The 22,948-nt window shown below is 42.9% G+C and overlaps 1 protein-coding gene across 1 annotated transcript in view; it reads right to left on the reverse strand.

The window, feature by feature from the left end:
- The window catches only part of LOC143322512 (protein kinase C-binding protein NELL1-like), a 229,592-nt gene extending 225,812 nt beyond the window's left edge, over window positions 1-3,780 (reverse strand). The window contains exons 1-2 of the mRNA XM_076733753.1: window positions 3,649-3,780; window positions 2,976-3,104 (exon numbers count right to left, since the gene is read on the reverse strand). Of these exons, the coding sequence (XP_076589868.1) occupies window positions 2,976-3,104; window positions 3,649-3,697 (178 nt within the window). The 5' untranslated portion in view covers window positions 3,698-3,780. The remainder of the gene's footprint in view (window positions 1-2,975; window positions 3,105-3,648) is intronic.
- Window positions 3,781-22,948: the final 19,168 nt, after the last annotated feature.

Raw genomic sequence — 22,948 nt, forward strand, 5'->3', positions numbered from 1 at the left:
AAAAAAACATGTGTGATTCGAAAGGACTCTGTTCAAACAGACCAGAGGATAATTAGATGCTACTCAAAATGAGGTCAGCCCACACACATCCAAATAGAGAGATGAACACCAAAAACTGGAAGCAGCCTGATGTGGCACCAATTAATGAGCAATCACAGCTGAAAGGAGCAGCAACATGTCATTTCCCTCGAACGTTGTATTCCACACTCCTGGTTTTCAGTCTAAAACACATTTTTCTGGTGATCAGAGATGATCGTGACGTGCAACACAAAAGGCCCCACCTGGCCAAATTCGACTGATCATAATTTAGATACGGCCCAGCTGAGCTCCTGAGCCAGGTCTCAGGTCTTAGGAACCAAGTTAAATGCTTTGAGCTAATCGTGAAGAGGGTTCATTCTCTGGGAAAGTCTCCATCAAATTTCATGGTAATCCATCCCATAGTTGTTCATGTATTTCATCAGATGTCATGTATGCTTTGCAAAGGCCTGAGCCACCTCAGCAGCCCGATGAGGAAAGCTTTGTGTTGAGATATTTCACTCTGACAGATCAACAGGGCCAGCACACAGGGGGATACCAAAATACAAACTGATAATTATCATTGGGAGGATTTTCAATCTAAATCAGCATTGAGATCAAGGGGGGTCTCTGTAATGAGGCTGACAATCTGGGTTCCAATGTAGGATGAGAAAATAGGTCAGCACCCTTCTGGACAAACGAATTTTATTCAATACCTCACAGTTCCCACAATGTAAGGAATCCTGTTGACCAGAACAAACTATAACTAACATGCAGTGTGTTTTTATTCCCCACTTTCAGCGCACAGTGGGACCTTTTTTCTCCCTTTTCATCACAAGGTTTGGATCACATCCACATAAGGACCTTTGAGTGGAGGCTGCACTTGTCTGCCTTCCCTGAACTGGCTTTCATGAAGTGCACTGGTGCATTATTCTGGTGAAAGCGCGAGAGAGGAGACGCTGAAATCTATTTTTTAATGTCAACCATCTGTTGTTGTTTCACTGGGTGTCTGGGGAGACTGGTCCCACTGTCCAGCCAAAGAGTCAGCCAAAGAGTCAGCCAAAGCCCCCCTCTCTGTGTCTCACTGCCATTGAAACTAATTGGAACATCACATTGCCATTTTTTTCCAGCTCTTTTAGCAGCATCACAATATGCTCCTCCACAAGTTGTGCAATCAAACAGATGAAATATGGTATCGAGCTCAATGCACAACATGATTGCATACACCATACACAAATCACCTTGAATAATCACTGACCCAATCAGCCGCACAGGCTCCAGCACAGCGTGTAGAAGACAGATAATCATGGACTGTTGGTTGAAATCCCTTTTTAGAGCATTAGCCTCTGAACTTTACAGAATGAACTTGGTAAAAATTGCAACTTTGGTTGCAGTTGCTCTGTGGAGCCATCTGGGTTACAGGGCCATGAAAGCAGCGCGAGGGTGGGCAAAGTGTTAAATGGGTCACAACACAAGCATCCTCTCCAGCACTGACAGGTCCAGCTTCCCCTTCTGGATTAGCCTCCCTTTTCCCACACTATCTGGGTGCTGCACCTCAACCCTGGGAGCCTGGAAACCGTAGGGAGAGCAGCTTGGAGTTGGGAGTGTGTGTTGGCGTGTGTGTGTGTGTGTCAAGGAAAAAGTGAGCTTGTGTATCCTGTATGGCCTCCAGCCTTGAATCTTGGATAGCTTCACCTCGGGAGAGAGTCGGCCAAGCTGTCCTGCCTTCATTCATATGGAGCCAGTGGCACATTGAGCCAAGCACTCTAGAAAATAAAACCACATGCACACACTCAAACACACACACAAACACACAAAACACTACCACTCTGCCGATATGAGTTTCAGCACCCAGTACTGCTTATTTGGGATTCAAGCTGCTGTTGTTTGTGCCAGTATCTTTGAATTTGAATATATTCATGCCAGAAAAGTAAAAAAGCCTCAGTGTTCCTCCTCGGCATTGTATTCCAGTGCAGGTTGGAACAGCACTGGTCCATCAGGACACAATAACACTCTCCAAAGACAATTTAATGTGAACCTCACACATACTGCCTTAGAATATTGAGCTATTAAAGATACCTACAGCACTAAAGTAACTCAATTAATAGGACGAAGTCTTAAATGTGATAACACAGTTTTCATCCCAGGTTCTCCTGGCGGGAAGCGAAACACACAGCAAGCAGCTAATCCCTTAAAAGTCTCTCTCATACGGTGCTGAGGATATCTTCCTCTTCCTCTCACTGTCCCTCTCTCCTCTTTCTACTTCTGCTCTCGAACAATTCAACCTCTGCATAAAGCTGTCGGCACAACAGGGAGAAGTGGAACCAAATATTGCTGAATCCTTTTCAGAGTGTAGAGAAGCAAAAGTAAAGTTATTCTGACAGTGGCAGCACGTCTCCAACACCTTCAGCAGGGTTAATATTACCACCAGTGCATCTTCCTATTAGGACTTTGACACTGATCTACAGTTGGCAGATAGTGATTTTCTTTCTCTTCTGGGCTCTAAACATCCCAGCCACATACTATGAGCTCCGTTAGGGTCTTCACACTGTGATATCTATTAACCACCAGTTGTCGGGATTGCACAGCGCTCGGTGTCATTGGAAACAGCCGTAGTGTTGCAGAAATCATGCACAGGCAGCGCGCTCGAGTGTGTCCAGAAAGAGCCCGAGCATCTGCTGCCTGGGACAAATTAAATGTGGAGTAATTATGAGAGGAGGCTCCCCGGAGTGTTCCGCCTCAGCATCCCAGCTAATGCTGTGACACCAAAAGGTGTGGCGCTGCGTGGCTGCGCTCACACTAACTAATGAAACAAAGAGCGTGTGTGTGCGTGCGTGTGTGCGTGTGTGCGTGCATGCGTGTGTGCGCGCGCACGAGCAGCAACGACACAGAAGACAAAGACATTTCTGAACTTGAGCAGCGCGACTAATGTTGAGAAATTGTCTGCGTGCGTGCGTTACCTCGAAAAAGAAAGGCTTTGCTGGTGTTGTGAAGCCCCGCCACTTGGGTAATTCCATAGGTGGCATTTGCCAGGTCAAGTTCATTGATGATATCAATCTGGTAGTCTTGATCTGATCCGAAAGCCAAAGCTGAGGAAAGAAGAGAAATGAAGGTTAAAGATGTGGAGCGGTGGGTTCAAAGCCTGCTGAGGGGATTAAACCTGACAGGCTTTTAACTAAAATCCTAATTCGTGTTACAAACAGTAGGATCACTCCTTATGTGCATTCCACTACTTGAAATGACTGGTTGTGAGGAAAAGTCGCGCATTTTTAATGTAACGCAGGATATTGTGAACGCTGCCCACTAAAATGCACCGTATCAGCCCGCAGCCCACACCTGTGTTCTGCTCCTCGGGCTGTAGGTGCACCGTGCGCACTCGTTAAGGTAAAAGGTGTCCTCTATTTTACCTCTGCAACATGGTTATTTCTCAAACACTGACTCTACAAACAGCATGTGATTGAAAATCAATACGCTGCAGTCCAGAGACACTAACAGAAATAATAATAATAATCTGACATGCTTGCGCGCAAGGTGCAGGAAGAGCTGAGGAGCGTAAAACACGTTAAGAAGCGCGTGCCACTCGCAACAAAATTCCTCAGTGCGATCACAGGGAGCCACGAGGCTCGAGCTTACCAGGTTTGGTAAAAAAGAAAAGGGATAACAAAGCCACGTAAATATCCATTTGTGTTGGAGTTGCGCTGTACAGAGTCCTCAGCCGTGCGCTCCGCTGCGTATCCACTCTAACCCGCTCAGGTCCGTCTGGCGCTGTGCGCTGCTCTCACTTCGCCTGGATGTGGAGGAACGGAGGAACGGTCCACAACACAGTAGCAGGGGTTTCCTTACTGCAAAACCAAACCAGTTTATAGTGTTTGAGTGCGTCCAATTAGTCACGGCATGGCACCAACAGCAACGGGGGTCCGCGTTTATTCAGGACATCCTTTAAACTGGACTGCAGGCGGGAAAAATGAGAATATTCTCAAACATCAATCTGTAAAGTTCCCCCCGTTCAGACCACCGAAACTTCCAATTTTGGAGGTGAAAAAGGGGCTTTTCAAAGGAAAGTCGGTGAATGGAGGATATGGGAATTCTCTGTAATAGATAGGTAGGCTGCTGTCACTTGTCACAGCAGAGATTTTTCAAAGAATTTCCAGGTTCACGGACCAAATGAACAACACTGCGGCCGATAAAGCAGAACAGATTTTATTAACTGTATGAAGATGCTGCAGCCAGTTTGCTCTGTGAGGAATTTGTGTAATAGCACAGACGTAATAAAACAAATCCTGCATCTCCTCTGTGCTTCATACAGCACCCCCCCCCATCACTTCCTCCAGCTAAATCGACTTCTCTTCCTCCCACTTCCTCCTTGCCTCAGAGAATCCCTGGGATTTATAAGCACTGCTGCTCCATCCTCTGTCCTCTGGGGCCTGTCCTTATTGAGAACCATTAATCATACCCTTCTCCTGCCTGCCTCTAATTTGTGTACATTGTCAGGTTGTCTCGGTTACCTGCATCAACACAAACTGGTGTGAGAGAGAACAGCGGCGTCTGCTTAGTGATTATGGCAGTTACACAGTGTGCACCGCCTGCTCCTCCTGTGCAAGTGTCTTTCTACACCAGGGATGGTGTAATGTCTGCTTTGGGATGCAGGTCACTGTTCCACCCTCTCAAATTAGACTGTAAACAATAGCAGCATTCAGCAAGCCTATCCACTGATCCAGAACCAAAAAATCTTGAGGGGGGGGGCACACATTATTTGAAATTAGAGGTTGCAGAGCAGTGAGAGGAAAGGGAGGGACGGAGAATTTAAAGTGTTTTTGGACAGGCAGCGAGGTTTACAGGACACATAATTCCTGCTTTTAATAAGTTTAAAAAAAGCAATTCATTGTCTTTGCTTGAATTTTGTTGTCCAGTTCATTTACACTCTGTGTCCTGGTGGAAATATTTACTGAAGCCTCGCAGATGTACTTCAAGGCTCCAGCTACCACCCACAGCCAAGCAGCCAAGCAGAACAAAGATAAAACAAACCACTAAGTGAAATGCATACAGTTTTTAATGTAATCCTAATTCAGTGACAGCTCTTTTCAAACTCTGCACCAAATAATATGCAAATATCGCTGTGCTGGCAGTTCATCGAGCTGTAATGCTGATTTGTAGGTCAAAAAACATCTAGGCGTCAGTGTTAGAACGGGGATGGATTTGGCAAGTTTTTTAAAACATCCAGATTACTAACAACTGCATTTTAGTAACTATATCTTAATACGTCGTAATGACCTCCTTGACATTGAAATATAGTCATTTGATGCTGTTGAGATACAGTTTGAAAAACACTCACTTTGCAGGAAAATTCAGCACAGTTGAAACCAAGACGCCTCGACCTGGAATACTAATGAAGCTGAGCTGAAGTTCAGTCAGAAGGACAACTTTTCATTTTCTTATTCTCTCTGTTTATGCTTTTTTCCTGCCTCCAACTCATTCAGGTGTTTCTTTATTCACTTGGACCCGTCTGATTTCGCCGTGACCTCTGTGCCGTCATCTTGTTGCTGTCAGAATTTTAAAACGCTCCTCTCGGTGCCTCTGTCGGTTGTCGTTTCACTGTCCAGTCGAGGCGACCCACCTCCACCCCTCCGCCCCTCGTCTGAGACCGTTCTCATTCTCAGCTGAAAAACACCAACATTAGTCATTTGTTCAAAGGGTTTAACGACCTGTGTTCATGCTTTTATAACCATGATGTCTTGTGGCAATGAGGCTTGAAATAATAACACCCCTGTCTCATAAAGAAAGGCAGAAGTACAACCATGATGACCAAACTTCGGGAGGCAGTGTTGAACTTTGAATTTTGTTTAGCAACAATACTTTTACAGGCCCATGGAGTAATCTGTCACAGTATATTCAGTCTCTTAGCCGCTGCCATCATCTCCTCATCAGCTCACCTGTGCCATCAGTACTTTTCCACTCTCAGCCACGCCTACCTGCCGGCTCACCTCATCACACACCTGAGGCTCATAGCAATCAGTGCGAGTTTAAGCTGCTCTGCCACACTCTCTCTTTGCCAGGCTGTTTGTTGTTTCTCTCCAGCAACAGTGGACTGATCTCCTGTTGGCAAACCTGCCTGTTTCTGACCTCTCCTGTTCCCTGGTAAATATCTCAACCTTTTGTCCCTGACCATGACTGGATCTTTGCCTGTCTGTGACTGCTTGGTGTTTGATTCACTGTACGTACATAAGTCTAAAATCAAAGTTGGTACAAGTGACAAACAGGTGTTTTTGGAGCATCCAACATCTTTCCCAGTCTTTAGTTGGTTCAACTTGTTTGAAACATGTTGCTGCATCAAGTTCAGAATAAGCAGATTTTTACAAAAATCAAGGAAGCTGATGAGGTCAAACATTGAATATATTGTCTTTGTACTTTTTTCAATTGAATGTGTCAAAGAGGATCAGCCAGCTATCTCATTCTGATTTATTTAGGTTTTATTTTAGTTTTAGTCTCAACTGTTTTGGAAACTGGCTGTAACGTGATGTTGCTGCATGAAGCGTCTGACTTCATTGTCCTGCTGATGAGAAAACTCTCTCATGAGTAATTTTGGAGGGTAATTACCAGGAAGCCTGTTTGATCCATCTGATGTCCATGTGGTCCTGATGACATGACAACTCGATAAACAGATGCTTTCATAATCAATGACGAGGCGCAATAAAGCTATTTTGGAGGCTTGTGGTGAAAAAACACATCTAAAAACACTTATCATACTAATTTCTGGCCAATTCAAACCAAAACGTCTTGATGTCTTTGACCTGCATATCAACAAATCAATGGTCACGGCAAAAGCGCTGATTAGACATTTGTTGACACATGCTTTCTGCGTCCGAGCTCCACCAAACCTGAAGTGGACAAACAGTGAGAAAGAGACACAGCGAGAGAGATAACGGCAGAGAAAGCATGACTGGCAGCGATATAAATGCCAACAGGATTAGCTCTATAATTTAGTCCCATTCGACTGCAGTGTTGTCCAGCTGTTTTCCATCTGTGCTTGTCAACACATTATAATGCCCAGCGTCGCAGCACAGACGCACACTGTGAGGTCACCAGACGAGGTGCAACCGGCGGACCCTTTCTTAACAGGAAACAGGCGAGCGACAAACAGAAGTGACCTCAAAAACAGCACTCGAAAATCTCATTCGCTACGGGTCTTAGCTGCCTGGTGAAGATGGAGGGCAAAGTTTAGCATCTCTCTGAGCAGAACAGGACCCACAAGAGGTGAGATGGCACTCAGTCACTGATGAGCTAAATTACATTCAGCAGCACTTCTATTTTACATGATGGATCTCTTTATGTTCTGTCTATTCTCTCCTACCTGGCTTTGGAGTTACCTGACATGTCAGCCTAATAATAGCATCTTAGTTATTATAGTAATAGTGCAAGAAATAAGCAACCTGCAGCTTCAAAGTGGCAGACATTTACCTTCAGACCTCACTTCAGTTCTCACCCCCCGATGGCAACTTGTTTCGAAGTAAAACCATCATCTTCAGCAAGAACTGCTTTTACCCATTTCACCATGTTCAGAGAGTACATATCCGTTCAAGCCACTTGCAGGTTTAGTACGAAGCGAATGTACTTTTAGAAGACAGTGGACGCCCGGAAATCATCAAACGTAATCATGCAATTCTTTCGCACAGGTTAAGATTGCTCAGAATGTTCTCTGAGTGTTCTTGGCAGAGACGAGATGATCCTGTGGCTCCTGCACAGACCGTGGACTGAAGTTTTCTTCACACATCTGCCGAGTCTGAAAAGCTACGATTTATAATGCAGAGCTGTTTTTCTTTTTCTTCTGCAAACTCTTTTTGACGCTTTAAAATAAAAAACACAAAAGACTATTTTGAGACTTTTCAACTGTATGGGAATATCACATGCAACCTATGTTCGCTGGTTGTTACAACACTATATTGAAGATAGTATATGTGATGTGAACTTATAAGGAAGTAAACCATTGCAGCCCAAGATGCCATTTTTTGTTTTTTACTGCAGCTAATCAAATGAAAACACCTTGTGCGTCACAGAGTCAGAATGTCCTCCAAATTTAGATACATGACTATATCCCTGATGTATTTGGTATCTTTGGAAACGCCCACCCCCGCAGTGATGCTGCGTGTGATCAGAGGTGAAACAACCCAGAGAGGGCAGTGAAACGCTGCTGTTTAGTCTGGCTTTAAGTTATTCTTTAAGCAGTAGTAAATAATTGGAGTGAGAGACCTCACCTCCATCGTCTTAAATTAACAGCGCATGACAACATTTCATGATATTGCCATTTTCTGTTTTGTTTTTGACAAATTAACAAAGAAACTCATCATGGATTGACTGGGTAACCGGCCCGCGTCTACCGGTAAATGTTAGCCTGTGGCCATGAAATGACTGATTTGGTTGACTGGCAGATGTCCATGAAAATACTGTAATAGTTAAGCTCAAACATAGTCCAGGCCCCAATCTAACCATCCGTGTGCAAGGTATATTAAACTGCTGGTAACCACAGCAAAAGTTCTGCTTCGTGCTATCTTGCCCGTTAACTTTCGCTGAAAGGCACCACACCGTCTTTTTCTGCAAGCGGTTAGTGGCTGCGGTGTGAGAGCAACAGCACACTTTGATGTGTCCAAATACAGCGAATAGCAAACTTGTGGAGGAAACTCAACACCGCCTTGCGTCATGGCATTCATCAGAGTGTGTCACCAGAATAATTATGGATATTTACAATGTTTTAATTATATTGAAGTAATTGCTTAATTATTCTGTGGAACACTCCAGGCGCCATACAACTCCGCCTTGTGACGCTGGTACATCAGGAGGCCCTGCTGTGTCATGGACTCAATCAAAGTAACACAAGAAGAAAAACAGCAAAGCTCACTTTCAGCTGCTGAGACGAGAAAACTACATGACTGCAGTTACACAGTTTGTACTTTTCCAGCTCAGACTGATCAAAAAGCTTCTGTGTCTCGCGTCCGGACTTGTCCGTTTTCAACAGATGAAATCCTGTCGCGTACGACAACCCAGGCAGACATGAAAGAGATGTATACTCTGCATAATGAAGAACTAAGCTGACGAAGAGCGCTTGCTGAATGAGGGTCTGAATATTACAGCCAAAGGAACAGAGGCATGCAGCAGAATCCCGCTGAGTCCGCTGAAAGCCCATCATTGCCTTTTTATCACAGTGTTAAAGCACTCATCACCATAATGTCCAAATTTGTAGTTCTCCAGCAGTCTGGTGGACGCTGGTGTCATGTGTGCCGATGCTCTGTGTGTGTGTGTGTGTGTGTCAGGCTTGGAGGTCTCACTTGATTTCTGCTATTGTGCATCACTGACTTCATTTGGTAAGAAGAAGGGGTTCAATGAATCTGCCAGACATGGTCATATGCAACTTCATATTCACCTTGACATAAATAAAATCACTGTTTTATACTTGTGCAGTCATGTGATGAAAAAAGAAAGCATGTCAGTGACAATGTGTGATTAAAGGAGAGGCTGGAGGTGACTGGGAACTGGCTAAAAGAAACATTACAGGAGATGTTTTTCTATTGGACATCAGATAATTGCGTAACTGGATGAAGAGTGGTAGTCAATGGAAACCACATGCTGGTGGAAACTGCATGAGCACAGAAAGTGAACATCAACTCCGTAATCAAAAGTCTCAAACGCTCTCAGTGCTACTCAAAGCAGGGTCTTCTCAGAGTGACCATCAGTGCTTTGTCCACATCCAAGCTCAGTCTTTGGTGATGGAAAATGTTGGTTTAGTCCGGATCGAAGGCCAAAGTGGAGAGAAAAATATATATATTGTCAGAGAAATCAACATAAGTGTGGACCTGGCTTAAGGTGGATCATAGATGTGACTCTCAACACAGACTGAGGGTTTTATCCAAAGAACTGGGGTTGGCAGTTCACAACCTGGCTTTGTGTGCTTTCGCTCTGAAGTGGTTAAAACTGCAGGGTGGAGGTGAAGCTTCAGCAAACTGTGTGTTGTTCCATTCAGCTGTGCAGGAGTATTTTAGGTCCAGTGTGGCTTTAATAGGTCGATGGAGGGGGTGGAAACTGTGAGAGGGTTATGAGTCTGCACTATCAGAGACTTATAAAGCCAGGGGCAGCTCCAGAGGGACACCTTAATGACACTCAGGGGAATCGAAGCTCTAACTTTATTCTGTCAGCCACAGTTGGAGTCTCGTTGACTGTCACTTCTCCAGGAACATGATTAATGTGTTCCTCAGAGGCGCATGCACAAAAAAATAAAAGGGGCTTCACCAATGTGAAAATGTGATGAAACAAACTACAAAGTGGGGGATGCTATTCAATATGATAGCCATTGAGCTGCAAGTGTTGCACAAAAGGTGATTTTTGGACCTGTGTGTATTTTGTGCGCCACAATTTTAAAAATGGTTTTCTTCATTCAATAACAGAGGATGAAATTGAGCGTTTTTTTTTTTTTCTTTCACTCTAACCTGCTGTGAGAGCAGAATAAGTTATGGATTAAATGGGCACCAACAGCGTAGACCGGTGTATTGTTCACAAAAACTGTGGCCGGGAGGCAATTATCAGGTCGCACAGAAAACTCTCAGCTCTGGACATGATGGGCATGAATTGTCCCTGCAAGTTTGGTGGTTTGATTTCTTTGACAAATATAGCAGCATTTATCCCAAGCATGACCCACTTTTGCTCTCAGCTTTCTTCAGGCAGAGGTAAACATGCTTTCTAGAATGAAAAAAGCAGCATCTCCCTTGCAGAAGGCAGCAGTGTGATTGGAATGACAACGTATTGCCATATCACCGAGATCAGATCTCTCAACAGCAGACAAAAGCTTTCCAATATGAATACATTCAAAGACCTGCAACAAACTGCTGGGAGAACAATAATGCTCATATGGTGCTTGTGACTGGTGGCCATGTATTACCTTCCTGTTCAACTTGCATAATTATGCTTCCCAAGTGTGGAAGTTTTACAGGGACCATGCCAACATTTTTGCAAGTTGTAGCTCCTTAATTTGCAGGTCTGGGGATGTTCATCATTATTATGGTTCATATTCAAAACCAAGAGAAAATTAAGAGAAGTTTTGCAGATCTTTGATGATAAAACAAGATGCCGGACAAATTTTAAATGTAGATAATGGTGCTTGATGCAAACTCTGGAGTGTGAATGTCCGTGCCAATTCACACAAAACCTCATGGTGGCGTTAGAGGAAAAATGCCAACAGGATTCATCCTCGAGACACAGCAGATATTTCTACCAAATTTCATTGCATGTCACTAAAAACACAAAAGTGATGAGGATACCGACGGGGACCATGAATGTTACATCAGTCTATATAGTAGTTGTTGAGGTATTTCTGTCTGGACCACACTGGTGGACCGACCAATGCTACAATCCACTGAGCCATATTGCTAAAGCATAATGGTGAGCCGTGCTTTTACACTGTGAACATGTTCCACCATGACCATGAACATGGTCCAGAGATACAAATCCATCATGAGCAAAGTTACTGAAAGAGCAAAACAGAGTGGAGTTTGGCCCAGACAGCAACTATAAAGCTGAGAGTTGTGTGTTAGTTGTGAGCCAGTCTGTTTGAGAAACTGTGTCTCTCCAGCTCATGGTGAGAGGGTGGTCAGGATTATCCATGATGGATAACACTTTGCTCTGTTTTGTGTCCTCCTCACCAACATTACTTCAAAGGCGTCTGGTTTGCAGTCAGTTTCAGAGCCGGTCTCCTCAGTCAGGTTATTAAGTCTGCTAGAGTTTGGACATATTGTTCCTGCATTTATTGTTACACTGTTCTGTCAATGTACTGCAGGAGTGAGTCCTAAAACCCCCAAATGAGTTATCATTGTTGCACTTCCAGTTCCCTTGTCTGGAAGTAAATGTTTTTTGTTTGTTGTTAAAAGGTTTTCGTTTAGATGCCTGAGATAAAGTCTGTGGTTAATGCAAATTTAGGAGATTTTCTACAACACAAAATACCCCACTCCTGAATTTTGAATGATTCATGTGTCTTAAAAAAGGCAGTTGGTAAAACATGGCTCATCATGTCAAGCACAGAAACTCATCTACTCACTGGAAAAATGGAAAAATCCCATTGGGTGTTGTTGAGGGAACCAGGGCGAGTCCAACTTCTGGGTAGGCCAAGAAATGAATGGAAAACAATGGCTGCCTGTAACAGCAGTAAAAATAATCACAACAGTGTGGTTTTCTAAAATAAGCATGACATTTGAGTGTACAGAGCTGGACGGACCAAACGCTGTCTTACTGTGTTCACAGGTTTAAAATACACACAGATACAGACTCCCAAACGTCTCAGGAAAAACTGTGTATATGCGGTCAAGTGCAGCGAGGAGTGTAAGGACCTACATGTAGAGGAAACTAAGCAGTCGTTCAATCGATGCAAGTCTCAGACGAGCAAACTCCTCTGGACAGTTTTCACACATTTAATGATCATGAGGTACATATCCTCAACAGAGGAGAAAGGTGGTTTGAAAGAGGGATCAATGAGACCATCTATGTCAAAGCGAGCAGGCCTCACTGAACAGAGGAGGGGGTCTGAGACGCCAGCTTAGTCCACCATACGAGGGGGACAGGGGGCACCACCATAAACTGTCATGTCATGTGACCTTTACATCTCAGGTCGTGTGTGAACGTCCTGTTGATCGTTCTTTTATTTGTTCACTGATTGGTATGATCCTTTCAGGTAAGATCAGCGGAGCCAATCATGCTATTTAGCTCCAAAGTTGCTTTTGTTTCTGACATAATTAAGGAAAGGATCCATACAGAGAAAGACCTTTTTGTTAAAGAGTAAGATCCAGACTCTGACTCTGAACATTGTGAGTACCTTTGCATTCTGGTCTGTTTCCTGTAAGCAGAGATTGCTGCTGTGCCTCTCCTGTGAAGGTCAGGAACAGTGGTTCTAAACAAGAAGTTGCTCTTCAATTCTGCAGTTCTGGCAACAACCCTGATGTTTACAGTGACGTGTAAGAGTGATTGAACATTTTCTATGTTGTAGTTGTTCTGAAAAGGCGTAACAATGACGGCACTCCTTCCACGATTTGGCCAATTGTCCACTGGAAAAAATACACCAGAACTAAATCGATGCATCGCAAATTGACATTTAGTCTGAAAGTGTTTGTACTGACAACATTTTTCTTCGGGATTTCTTCTTTTACCTCTTTTTACACAAGCAGAGGGTTGCCTGCCTGTGTCACGTGCAGAGGTAAGTAGTTTTGTTAGAAACAAACATTTCAGTTCAGTTTTTTGTGCTGTCCAAAATCAAAGAGAGAGACACTGATTTTGTGTTCCATCCCTGAACGGTTCTTTTGATTGTTGGTTAGTTTCCGGTTGGTACATATTTACACGGCTTACTTGATGCGTTCATTAAAACACAGCACCATCGTGTGAATGGGCTCCTCTGAAGGTTTTGTCTCTTTTCACAAAGAAGATTACTTTTGATTTTCTCTTCAAAAAACATGACGCTCCAATGACACAATTGTCAGATTTTTTCAAAATAATCTCCACCAGCATCCTTTTCAGATTATATTCAGGCAGAGATGGAAAGAGGGCAAGAGTAAGGGTACTGTTACTTCAAAGAAAAACTTAAAGTACTTGTGTGAAAATGTACTTTCCAAGATAAAAGTAAAAACTGCAGCGAATGCATACCAGTGATTATCATTTATGAATATACAATGACCCTCTTTCCATAGCCTCACTGGAATTAACCAGAAAAGAGGACAAAACTCAGACAATCAAACACAAATGACCAGCAATAAATAAAACGAGCTATGGGCTCCACAGTGGGTGCAATGAGCAATATCAGGCTACAGAAATTAAACAGTTTCCACTTTAAGAGCAGAAAACATCACAAAGGCGGACAACGCAGATTTATAGGGAGCATGAGCTCCACAGAGGCTGCAGCCACAAACACATAGCACGCACGCACGCACGCACGCACACACACACGCACACACACACACACACACACACACACACACACACACAATGCTACTCTGCTAAGCACAGCAGTGGTCTCTGCAGTTGTTATGGACTCACCTGCTTGAACGTCATTCAACGAACTCCTCAATCTGCTCTTGGTTCAATTCCTTTTCTTGACCATTCTCAGTTCATATTATGAGCAGTCCTCTCAACCTCTCTGTCCCACTATAATCAGTCCTCTCAGCCTCTCATTTTGAGCTGAAAGAGGCTCTGCAGCCACAACTGTGACAGAAATTGTCAGAAACAGCAAGAAGTCCTCACACACCTCACTGAAGGAAGAAGTTCCTTAAAAGAGCAGCAAGTGTAGAGGTCACCACTGGAGGGTCCACCACGAGCATTTTAGCATTTAGCATTTAGCAACAATTACTTCCTAGACTCCACACACACGCATGGAAATGACAGCTAATCTTTAAATTATGGCTAAGACAAAGGAAGCACCAGACAAACTCTGCTGAAGCTCTGTTGAAGCGCATCTTGTGTGTTTCTCAGCGTGCTTGTCAGGTGCTGCATTTAATCAGCGATTAAGGTAAGTGCAGCCTGTTTTAAAAATGCTAAGGTACAATAACAAACTGTTAACTCATAGTTATTCAAAATTAACGTTTCCCATTACTCAACAGTCTGACGAACAATAATGTTAAATTCATTATTCAGTGCACCTTGTTTCCATTAAGGCTCCAGACGAGGACCCTCATTTTCAGTTTCATCTTAGCTGGTTTAAAAAAACAAAAGATGTAAAACGGACTCTCATCCCACAGGGAGAAAATTCCTTATTTTTCAGCAAAAACGTCTAAAATTATCCTCATAAAATTCTATTTTCTAAACCAAAATCCCCCAAAAACATAACAAAACATGAAAAATAACATTTACCTCGAGGTCAGTGTTGTCGTCCTTGTACGCTGCCATTTTGGTAAAATGATGATGGGTAGCCTGTATTTTTAAATGTGGCTGTGAAGTCACAAAGTCATGAAGTGTGGTGTTAGCATTCACACCAAACCCAGATCTTCCACCTTCACAGTCTTCTGATAGTGGCTGTTCAACAACACCTAATCCTGAAACAAAAGAAACAAAAGAAAGGCAATTTAGAAAGAGTGATTTTTCTAATATGTAAAGCAAGGCATTAAAGTTACAGTCTGAAAGACTCTGAGGACTAAAAACCTTTGAAATGTTAAATACTCATAAAACAGCAGCACAATGCATTAATAAACCATTGACTGCATAACACCGCTTTGATCCATTACACTGCTTCCTAAATTTGCTCACTTAATCCATTGCTAATAATGAAATCTGGAATTTGAAGGCTTGTCGTCACACATTATAGCCAATGCCAACGTTGAAGATGATACAGAGCATTCAGTTGGTGAAACGTGTCATCTCTGGCATCATGGCTCATTGAATCACCTCGTTACAGTTGTCTCATAATTTTGGCTTTATTAATACATTAAATGCAGACTTGGTACTGTATGGTTGAAATGCTTAAATATTTCTATAAAACTATAACATGCAATTTACATAAATGGAGTTCTGATTATAGCCATTGAGAGGGGTGCCATTAAAGTTCATTGAGCCTTCATAGTGTTCTCCTTGTCGGGGTTATTAGAGCACAAATGGAGTAGTGCCTCACAGTAAACACAGAGCGCAGACGTTTCATTTCCATGGACCCAAATGAGCTACTTAGAGGCAGCGGCATGCTGTATGCTAAAATAACGCTCATCAGATCATGTGAGCAGCCCTGAGGGCCATATGGACTCCCCAACCCCCCAAATTAGAGAGTTCTCACCCTGCAGAGGCTGTGGAGGTGGGATGAGAGGTGCAACACATACAGATAATAATACCTTTGTGTGTGCTGCTAAAAATATACAGCAGTGGTGGGGAAGGATCTGGCGTTTTAACCTAATTATTCAAATATTGTTATGTGTTTAATATGTGATTACATGATTAAGCTTCCATTTTTCACATTTCAAGAGGCAAGGTCAGGTTAATAGAGCCATTAAGAGTACAATATGTACTCAGAATACAGAAATGAAGTGTCTGTGTTCAGTAATTGGCTCTCGATACAAACAAGGCCATGCAGATGACAACATTTCTTATGAACAAAGAAATTTGCAGCTTTTTGTGTGTTTGTTTATCTCAACTTGTGTCACTCTAAGGAGATTTTTTTATCCACAAAAGATGAGGCCACGGGTGTATTAAGCAATGAAACAGTAAAAATGTCCTCCCAGAGCATAAACAATCCAAGTCTCTACCACTTCCTTCAGTCTGACTCTGGCTCGCCAACTGCTGTCATACATGAAACCAAATGATATCTTGATAGACTCTTTTTGGCTTTTAATTACAGAATATTGGACGTAATGAGAAGAAGAAGAGAGATGAGATGAGATGAGAAGAGCAAGACTAAATGCACTTGAGACTAGACGTGTTAAAAAACACACTTCACCATCCACTTCCTCAGTGCCAGTGGTGGCTTTAAGGAGGACAGTTTCTGTACTTCAGCCTAATGCTCAATACTATTTTATGGTAAAAACGTCCCCGGGATATGTGGCAAGTGTTGAAACTGGATTTGGACCCACTCAGGCAGGGGTGCAGGACTAACAACATACTCAACTGCCTGAGGACAAAGCACTGCCAGTTATATCAGTAAGTCTAAAAGTACAATATTTGTATACATCTACTAATTTCTTTTTGGTATTCCTTGTGTTGTTTTGCCTCATTTGTACTGTTGAAAATACAATGGTAGATGACGACCGTAGCAGAGTGCAGTATGACACTTTAAAAGCCTAAAACTTCAAAGTCGGTCACAACACAAACATTCAGGCACATTTTGCAGCCCTGTGAGGGGGCAGCCTCTCTCTGATTGCAAGGCCACAACACAGCAGCCACATATGAAACAGATTGCAGTGTAAATGCAGAACGTCTAGCTGGCATGTACAATAGAGACAGTCGATGAGAAGTCTCCATTTGCATCCATCAATATGCTTTTGTCAGTCTATTTGCATCCATCACTGTGTGTTATCAATCAAATGCTGCACATTGGAAACTATACACACTTCTACTTAGTGGTGACGAGGCCCAATTACTTCCAGTTCAGTTCTTAAATGCTGTTTTTGTGTGGTCAAACAAAGATCCACTGCTTGTGGCCAAAGATGTTTGTTTCTCCTCTGAAAAGGTTCAGATGGAAGAGACCTGACCACAGACAGTATGCGTCACTGAAAGACAGTGGCCTCAGGAATCGAGTGAGGAACTGGAAATCCAGAAATTACAATGTCAGAGGATGCTGGCACTTTTTTACTCCTCTGTGTGCTTAAAAACCCTTGGTTGTGTTGTAACTGAAGCTGTTATCTCCTCATGAAAAGGGTAAAAAATGGTGACAGTTATGGCTTGATAACACCATCCTCACAAGAGAAAAAACAAACTGGCAGTGGAGCAAATAACAGCTGTCCTCATTAAATAGCAAAAGTGGAAGTGGCACAATGTCGCAGGGTGGCCTGAGCAGGAAACTGGGTGGATGAATGGGTGAACAAAGTGTGTGACTGTGAAACCGACGACCACGGTGTTTGTCCCCATGACTTCCCTCCAATCAACGCCAGCATCTTTGAACTGTGATGGCGACCTTTCTCTAACCTGAACCAAGCTTTAGTTCCCTAAACTTCTGTTCTCTGTTCATTCATCACTGTCTGGTTTGGATGGGCCTCCAGGACTTCAACCACGTCCAAACTCCACAAATGTAATGGTGTTTTACTGCGTGTCTTCGGCTGTCCATCTGTTGTCCGCCACTTCCTAGCAGCAGCAATATCCATCCATTGTGGGTTGCAATGGCGGCATGCTAAGTGAGGTAGCCCGTCCCCCACCTCTTTTGGGGGGATCTTGAGGTGTTCTTAGGCCAGATGTGATATGCAATCCTTCCTTTGTGCAAAGCCCCCCCCCCCCGGTGGGTTTATCCAGGATAACTCCACGGGGAGGCATTCATGTCTGAACCACCTCAACTGACTCCTTTCAATACGAAGGACCAGAGGTTCTACTCCAAGCTCCTTTGGGGTATCCAAGATTCTCACTCCGTCCCTAAGGCTAAGCCCGGATTGCCCACAAAGGAAACAAATTCCTTATCCTTATATTTGCACTCTTATTCTATCAGTCCCTACATGCAGCTTATGGCCACATGTGAGGATTGAAAAGCAAACCAACTGATAGAGAGCTTCGCCTTCAGGCTCCAACTCCCTTATCTATATTTCCCATGGAATTACATAAAAGTGCATCACCTACTGTACATAGCCTGCTTGACATCCTTTTAAAAGAACATTTTTCAGATGTTCTGAGGAGTGCCACACATTCGTTGTTGACACATCGTTTTTTTTTTCGGCTCGCCTAGCTTCAGGCAACGTGAGTGGTCTTGAATACCAATGTGCAGATAAACGACACTGACAGGATTTCCTGGATTCTTGTGTCTCAGATCAACTTCTCTCCTTGGAGAAGTTCAGCTGTTAAGCAATGGATACGCAGTGAGTGTGGCTCTAAATAATATAAATTATCTGTAAACTTTAAACCTCTTTCTTATTCAAAATAACCATTACCAAAACCTTTCAACAACAAAAACAAATTACGGCCTCATGGTGAGTGACAATGAACACATAGATAAGACAGCAATTACAGGCCAAGCAGTAAGTGCTTCTTTCCGGTAGAATGACATGCTTTTATATTATTCTGACAATAGGGCCATTGCATAACCAGCCAGGGGTAGAGACCTCTGTTAGTCTGGAAGATTAATGGATGATTCAGGTAGATAGTCCCAGGGGCAAGAGAGCCGCTCTGAAACTAAATGACCTCAGATGGCACAATGAAGCCAGACTGCTCTTTCATATAAGCAAGCCAAGCTGTGATGAATTGCCTTTTCCCCTCTTCATCTTATTAGAAGTTCCTTTCGAATCAGTGCAAGTTCCTGGGTTTAAAAAATCATCCACAGAAAAATAGGGAAGGGAAGTATGATTACTGTACAACTTTGCAGAAAGCTATTATTAGTTCAATAGATTTGATGCAACCCCTATCTTTGAAATAGGCAGGATATACTTCGACTAATCTGCTTCCTTAAATGGGTTTTCTTTGCTGACCTGTGTTTTTACGGTTCCCTCGACACAGCAGTCAAAGTTAAACAGCCGTATTGTGATAAGAGATGAAGGGATGTGAATCACAAAGGACTGGCAGGCAGGTTTCTGTTAGATTCATATATGCTCTACAGACCTCTTAATCCCCTTAATCCTACACTTTCAATGACAAAGTACACAATACCAGTCATCACTAAACTAACAGCAATGTCGGCAGTTTGCTGAGCAGTTTGGAACACTTCCAGTTCAGAGTTGTATTTGTGGGAAATCAAAGAAATGGCATTCGAATGACACATCACAGCAGCTGTAATGATGGCATGTCACGGTGCTGAAAACAGACACTTAGCTCTATGATCCAAAGCAACCCGGCTACACTGAGATCCAGACTGACGGGGAATTCATGTAAACTACAGAATACATGAGCACAGGATCACAGCGACTCAGCCTGCATGTCCTCAGGAAAGAAAAGAATGCTGGAACACTTAATTTAATGTCTTTGGGAAAATAACGCGGCCCGTCCATCAGTTTCTATTGCTTCAAGGTTGATTATTTCTAAAGTCAATTATTGTTTGGAGGCAATGCTGATTATAAACCAAAGTGCTCACTTGCTATTAGTCCACTAACTGCCTTGATTACACTTCTGACTAAATGGAGACAGGCTTATTGTTTCACTATCAGAAACCTGTTTCTAATAAGTCTGTTGCTCATTTTGTTTTCTTCGTTTAATAAAACTAAAATAATGAGTCCTTTAAGTAATGTCCTGATGCTGATAGAAAATGTTGATGTGTACATGAGCTCTGTTTTGTCTGCTATCTGAAAACAGTGAGGACAAGTACTTGACTACTACTCCCTAGTGTTATTAGTAGTATTTCATTAGAGTGCTTAATGCAGTATATTCTTCATTCAAGTGCCACACATCAGGCAGTCACACATCCTGTGACAGCTTTGATGTTCAGAGAGCGTACTGCTGTATCCCACAGCAGTGGGAATATTCGCTGTTAAAGGTAATGGACCTGCACAGCAACACAGGTGTTTTCAGTTATTCTGGCTGATTATTTTAACACGTTCCATCACCTTATTTAATACGATATCACCCTATCACTGCAGAATCTCTTTCACAGACTGTGATCACTCTGCTCAGTATTCATTACACACATCAAGAGCCATAACATCGGATCCTTTTCTGAGCTAAATCCAGTTTAGTAGACAAAGATTAATATGACTGCACCTTAGGCCAGTTATACCAGTATTTAAAACAACAACATTTAGCAGAAAACCTGTTCATGTCAGTTGAATGACAATAAATCTGGGCAAAATAAATCTGCACAAAACTTTTACATTGAGTTTAACTCCAGCGACCTTGAGAACAAAATGCCAGCGTTTGAAATTCAGAGAAGTTCAGAGAAAATACAAAGAAATCCAGAGAAGCACTGAGTCTGACTTGCACTAGTATGTTCCAGGCTTGCTAGTGTGTTAGTCACTAGCTCACCAGTGCAGCAGACTACAAATTAGCACCTATCACGCTACACACTGCAGCCCCACGCTTCAGAGCAACAGCACTTCCAATTAATAGTCGGAGCTCAGGAAATGTTATTACAGCACTGCAGCTTGTGTGAGCTACGCATGCAGAACCGCAGAGGAAGAATGCATCGCTGTGCATGTCATCCCTGAAGCTGGTGCTGTTTCGTGCAGATTATTTCTGGCAGAGATGACTGGATCTATTATTAAATCACCTTGAATTTAAACTGATCTATCTCTGTTGCTGCAGTCTGTCAGACAGATAACAGTCAATTCAATGAGGTCAGAGTGTGCAAAAAAAACTGAAACTCACCTACTGATGATAAAAAAAAACTATAAATCCTCCACACAATGCTGAACGCTGTGGGCCTGGCTGCATCCAATTAGCCACTTTAGGCTTATTAAGAGATTATTTCCTGCTGTTGTGTTAGAGTCACATTATTAAAAGGTACGTCACCTGCAGGCTATTACCTGTCCTGTATCTGTCACTGAGCTGTATTAGGGGAAATGCATTTTTGAACATGGGAGTAAAGGAGTATTGTGGAAAAGGCTACAAGGTCACAGTGCCTAACTTTTACATTTCACAAACCATTGTTGAAAATCTTCTTTTAAAGTTCCATGCTATTGTCTTTATGCTTAAGGAATAAGGAACACTGAATTATGATTAACTAAAGGGTACCTGGTGGCATTTTTCAGTATGTTCTTGTTACTGTGTGCCGTACGGTGATTGTGGGACACAGTGCATATATATATGTATGTGCTTTAGCAAAATAATGTAAAGCTTTATCACAATGCTCCTGGAAACTACATCAAGAGTGATTTGCATGCGATTAGTGGATGCACATAGTTTTGTGTCGTTATCGTTACATTATGAATGGTTTTGACATCAACTGGCCCATGGCTGGCTAATCTAACAGGCTTACCTTGGGGATTTGATTCTTTGCTCATTAATGCATACAGCCATTGGGCCATAATCACCTAAGTTAATTGGGGAGAGATAATTGTCATAAGAATGTTGTTTCACTGAATGAAAGAGCACTGAGGGCGAGAAGTGAAGAAAAAGGTTACGTTGAAAACAAAAGTTGGATGGCTAATATTACCAGTAATAATGTTGGATTTGTACTTTTTAAATCTATTATATCATTAAACAATAGTGTAATTATAAGAAGCATCAGTAAAAAAAGCAAGATACAATACGTAAGAAAACAATATAAATAGAACAGGGCAATGGGTGAGTTCACATTATTTTCACATCAGGAATATTGATAAAACATAGTTTAGGATGCACTAATACTGCACATGAGTGGGATTTGTTTGTGTGGTCTACTGGGACCAGTGTCTCCTCCACACACCGTGGGTGCATGAGGTGGGACATGTTCTCCATCAGCGATGAAGTCTTAGAGTCTGTCTCCTGGACATTCATTGGTGTAGACGGAGAGTTCTTGCACCTGCAGAAATTGACCACCAGCTCTTTGGTTTTCCCTGCAGTGATCCGGAGGCGGTCCTTGGTTCAGTTCTCTGTAATCCCTGTTGTCCCCATCTGTGATGAGACCGACGATTGCAGAGTCGTCAGAGAACTTTTGCTGATTTGTGCCTGCAGTCTGCAGTGCAGAAGGTGAAGAGGAAAGAAGCCAGGAATGTCCCTGCAGGGCCTCCGTGCTGCAGACAAACATGCTGGACTTCTTCTTCTTCTGTATCCTCACATACTGTGGTCGGCTGGTGAGGTAGTCTATGATTCAGTGGATGTGCAGGGTGGCTATGAGCTCAATGTTATGGGAAGGGGAGTGAAGGTCGGGGTGGGGTGTGCAGACGAAGAGCGTTGCAGCACGGAGGACTGCACAGGTGGAGGGCAGTGACTAATCAAATCTACTAAAGACAAAGTTCAGGTTACTGACCCACTTTTGTCCACACAGGCTGGGAGTTGGGCTCATTGTAGCCAGAGGTAGTTTTGAGGCCCCTCCAAACTTCACTAATGATGTTCTGCTCCAACTGATCCTCCATCTTCCTCCTGCAGCTGTTTGTTTCCTTCCCTGATTCTCCTCCTCAGCTCCCTCTGCACATTCTTCAGCTCCTCTTTATTTCCTAACGTCGAAACCCTCTTTGTTTCTTTAAGGAGAGCCTTCATGTCAGGAGTAATCCAGGGTTTGTTGTTGGAAAAACACTGTACGTCCCTGGTGTGTATGACTTAGTTGACATAGTCTGTTTTTGCAACTATAGATGTTTCAAAATATTATTAAATATGAGTTGTGCACATGCCAGCAAATGACAATCAAGGATTCTCGGTTTTCATGGTACAACAAATGTTAATATATCAGTAAAAAAAA

Source organism: Chaetodon auriga, chromosome 1, assembly GCF_051107435.1.
Source record: "Chaetodon auriga isolate fChaAug3 chromosome 1, fChaAug3.hap1, whole genome shotgun sequence".
Lineage (NCBI taxonomy): Eukaryota > Metazoa > Chordata > Actinopteri > Chaetodontiformes > Chaetodontidae > Chaetodon > Chaetodon auriga.